Source organism: Rhinopithecus bieti, unplaced genomic scaffold (genome assembly GCF_001698545.2).
Source record: "Rhinopithecus bieti isolate Rb0 unplaced genomic scaffold, ASM169854v2 scaffold_49762, whole genome shotgun sequence".
Classification (NCBI taxonomy): Eukaryota; Metazoa; Chordata; class Mammalia; order Primates; family Cercopithecidae; genus Rhinopithecus; species Rhinopithecus bieti.
Genome location: NW_016819845.1, coordinates 8,719 through 11,872, shown reverse-complemented (window position 1 = coordinate 11,872; position 3,154 = coordinate 8,719). Strand labels below are relative to the sequence as shown.

Genomic DNA, 3,154 nt, shown 5'->3' with positions numbered 1-3,154 from the left:
AAAAAAAAAAAAAAAAAAAAAAAGACAATCCTGGAGCTCTGACAACGTCGTCTGACCACCAAGCCCATGTTCTTTCCACTGAGGTTGGCATCCTTTCTTACTTGAATGCTTATTATTGGAGAGCCCTTAAGAAGTCTCTCAGGTCCAGGCGTGGTGGCTGACGCCTGTAATCCCAGCACTTTGGGAGGCCGAGGTGGGTGGATTGCCTGAGGTCAGGAGTTTGAGACCAGCCTGACCAACATGGTGAAACCCCATCTCTACTAAAAATACAAAAATTAGCCAGGTGATACAGGTGACATGCCTGTCATCCTGGCTACTCGGGAGGCAGAGGTAGGAGAATCACTTGAACATGGGAGGCGGAGGTTGCAGTGAGCCGAGATCGCGTCACTGCACTCTAGCCTGGGCAACAGAGTGAGATTCCGTCTCAAAAAAAAAGAAAAGAAATTTTTCTGTGCTGGGCACGGTGGCTCAAGCCTGTAATCTGTTATGTGGGAGGCCAAGGTGGGTGGATCACCTGAAGTCAGGAGTTCGAGACCAGTCTGGCCAACATGGTGAAACCTCTTCTCTACTAAAAATACAAAAATTAGCCAGTCATGGTGGCGGGTGCCTGTAATCCCAGCTACTGGGGAGGCTGAGGCAGGAGAATCACTTGAACCTGTGAGGCTGAATTTGCAGTGAGCCACTGCACTCCATCCTGCGTGACAGAGCTTAACTCTATTTCGAAAAAAAGAAAAGAAAAATATTTCTAGTAGGATCCAATGTACCTAGATAAGCTTGTGCTCAAGGGAACCTCCCGCAGTGCTTTTCAACTAGAGTTCTCCTCTGAGTTAACCTGAAGACTTTGTACAGTGCAGAAGCCCTTGGTCCCACCACAAATCTTCAAAATCAGAACCTCTGGGTTTAGGTAAAAGCTGATGTATATTTAAAAAAACAACAACAACAAACAAAAAAGCAAAACTCAATCTCTGCTTCCTTTGCTGCTAAATCTCTCTCCCTCTTCTCGCTCGGATTTTTCTCCAGTCATCTGGCTGTTTTCCTGCCAGGGGATTTGCATCTGCTTTTTTCCTCCCTGCCCCATCTAGATTGGCATTTCCCCCAACTGTACCCTCTGGTCCACAGGGAGCTTCTGAGTGGCAGTGGCAGGAGGTGGTGCTTACCTCCTGAGGGAGGAGCTCTAGGGTAGGAAAGAGGGAAGACCTAGTTTCTCAAGCAGTGAGGCCTGGAAGGGAACGTTCCAGAGAAGGCCATATCAGTGGGGGTCCTGTGAGTGGGGGACCCTTGTGTGGCCTGCAGATCTGACCAAGCGCCATCCGTCCTCTCTTCCCTAGGCCCTGGAAGAGGATCTGAACCAGAAGAAGCGGGAGCAGGAGATGTTCTTCAAGCTGAGCGAGGAGGCGGAGTGCCCAAACCCCACCACCCCAAGCAAGGCCGCCAAGTTCTTCCCCTACAATTCTGCGGATGCTTCTTAACAACCGCCCGGGCCTGTGCTGGCAACTTGGTGGGCCCCAGGGCCTTCTCCTTCATTCTCTGTGAACATGTAACTCAGGACCCCTTTTCCCTCTTGCGTCTGTGCCAGCTCAAATCCAGCCCCTCACCCTGTGCCACCCCAGCTGTGCCCGATAGACCCGCCGCAGTGTTCCTGACTTCTCTCTGGCCTGTGGAGGGTGAGGTGTAATGATGACCCTAATGTATGTTCTCCTTGAGCCCCAGACCCCTTCAAGCTGGAAGGGATGGGGCTGCTGGTGGGGTCAGGGTCCAGGAGGAATGGGTGTTCCATGGCCTTGAGTCCTCTCCTGTTTGCCAAAATACCAGTTTTGCTGTGTGTGGGAACAAAGCACTGCTGATGAAGTCTCCATGGGCTCATCCAGGCTGGAATTCTCTGCAGCCATTCCCTGCAGAGTCACTGAATCAAGTCCCTCAGAGCCATTTGTTTCCAGTGGAGCCTGGCCTGCAGCTGGCTGCTCGGGAGATGGCCTCATTCTTCCTGTTCTCCCAATTTGCTTTCCACTTAAGACTAGGCCATGTCTATGTGGGGGGTGGGGACCGGGGAAAGAGGGAGGCTGAAATGTTTATTCTGCTTCTCCAGTGTTTCATGCCATCTCGTGTCCCCCTTCCTGCACCTGTGTGTGAACGTACACACACATGCATACATATACACAGGACTTGGTCTGCTGGCCTGGCCTCTTCTGCCCAGGTGGGTTGGAACACGTTTGCTGCCTGAGCCTGTGCCACTGAGCATGTTAGGTGGAGCAGTTGGTGTGGCGCATGCTGGGTGTTGGCACCGGAGGCACAGAGAAGCACAGGCTGTACTGCCAGGCTACGATTCATGCTGGCCCCCGCACAGGCTCCTGTGTTCAGGGACGAATTCCTCAGCACACAAGGCTTCCACAACCCAGTCTGCTCCATAGCACTCTTGCCCACCCTGTCTGCAGGTGAAACAGGAGGGCTGTATCCCTCTGCTCCGTCCCCCCGACTGTGTTCAGGAGTCCCACCTTGCATTTCAGACCTGGGCTGGCAGTCTCTTGGACTTCTCTTCAGGAAGAAAAAGCATCGGGGGAAATGGAATGCCCCCTGCCCCAGGAACATGGCGGAAGCACAGCTTCTGTACCTCAGATGGACCCCTGGGACTTCAGGTTCTCAGTTGGCTTCCCCCAGATTCTGATCCTACGGCTGCGGAGTGTATATAACGAAATAAAAGCAAATGTTTGAACTAGTATGTGGTCTTACTTACAAAGAAAACCGTTTTTCACCCTGATTTCTAATTGTTTCATTGAAACAGCTGTAAAATGTATGGTTTCTCCGGGAAGATATCTCAACAACACAAAACTGGTAATGATTTGGAGTCATCATATGGGCATATTGAATCTGGGTAGTGTTTTGCTGGTGGTAGAGTGGTTGAGACTCCCTGGGAGGACTTTTTCCGCCTTCGCTCCTACAGGTTTAAGATTCTTTTTAAGCCAGGCATGGTGGCTCACCTGAGGTCAGGAGTTCGAGACTAGCCTGGCCAACATGGCGAAACCCTGTCTCTGCTAAAAATACAAAATTATTTTTGTATTTTTAGCCAGGCGTGGTGGTGCATGCCTGTAATCCCAGCTACTCAGGAGGCTGAGATAGGAGAATTGCTTGAACCCAGGAGGCAGAGGTTGCAGTGAGC

At 51.3% G+C, this 3,154-nt stretch overlaps 1 protein-coding gene across 1 annotated transcript in view; it reads left to right on the top strand.

Annotated features, from left to right (window-relative positions):
• The window catches only part of STK10 (serine/threonine kinase 10), a 120,601-nt gene extending 117,885 nt beyond the window's left edge, over window positions 1-2,716 (top strand). Inside the window, exon 18 of the mRNA XM_017859284.1 lies at window positions 1,329-2,716. Within this exon, the coding sequence (XP_017714773.1) occupies window positions 1,329-1,469 (141 nt within the window). The 3' untranslated portion in view covers window positions 1,470-2,716. The remainder of the gene's footprint in view (window positions 1-1,328) is intronic.
• The last annotated feature ends 438 nt before the right edge of the window (window positions 2,717-3,154 follow it).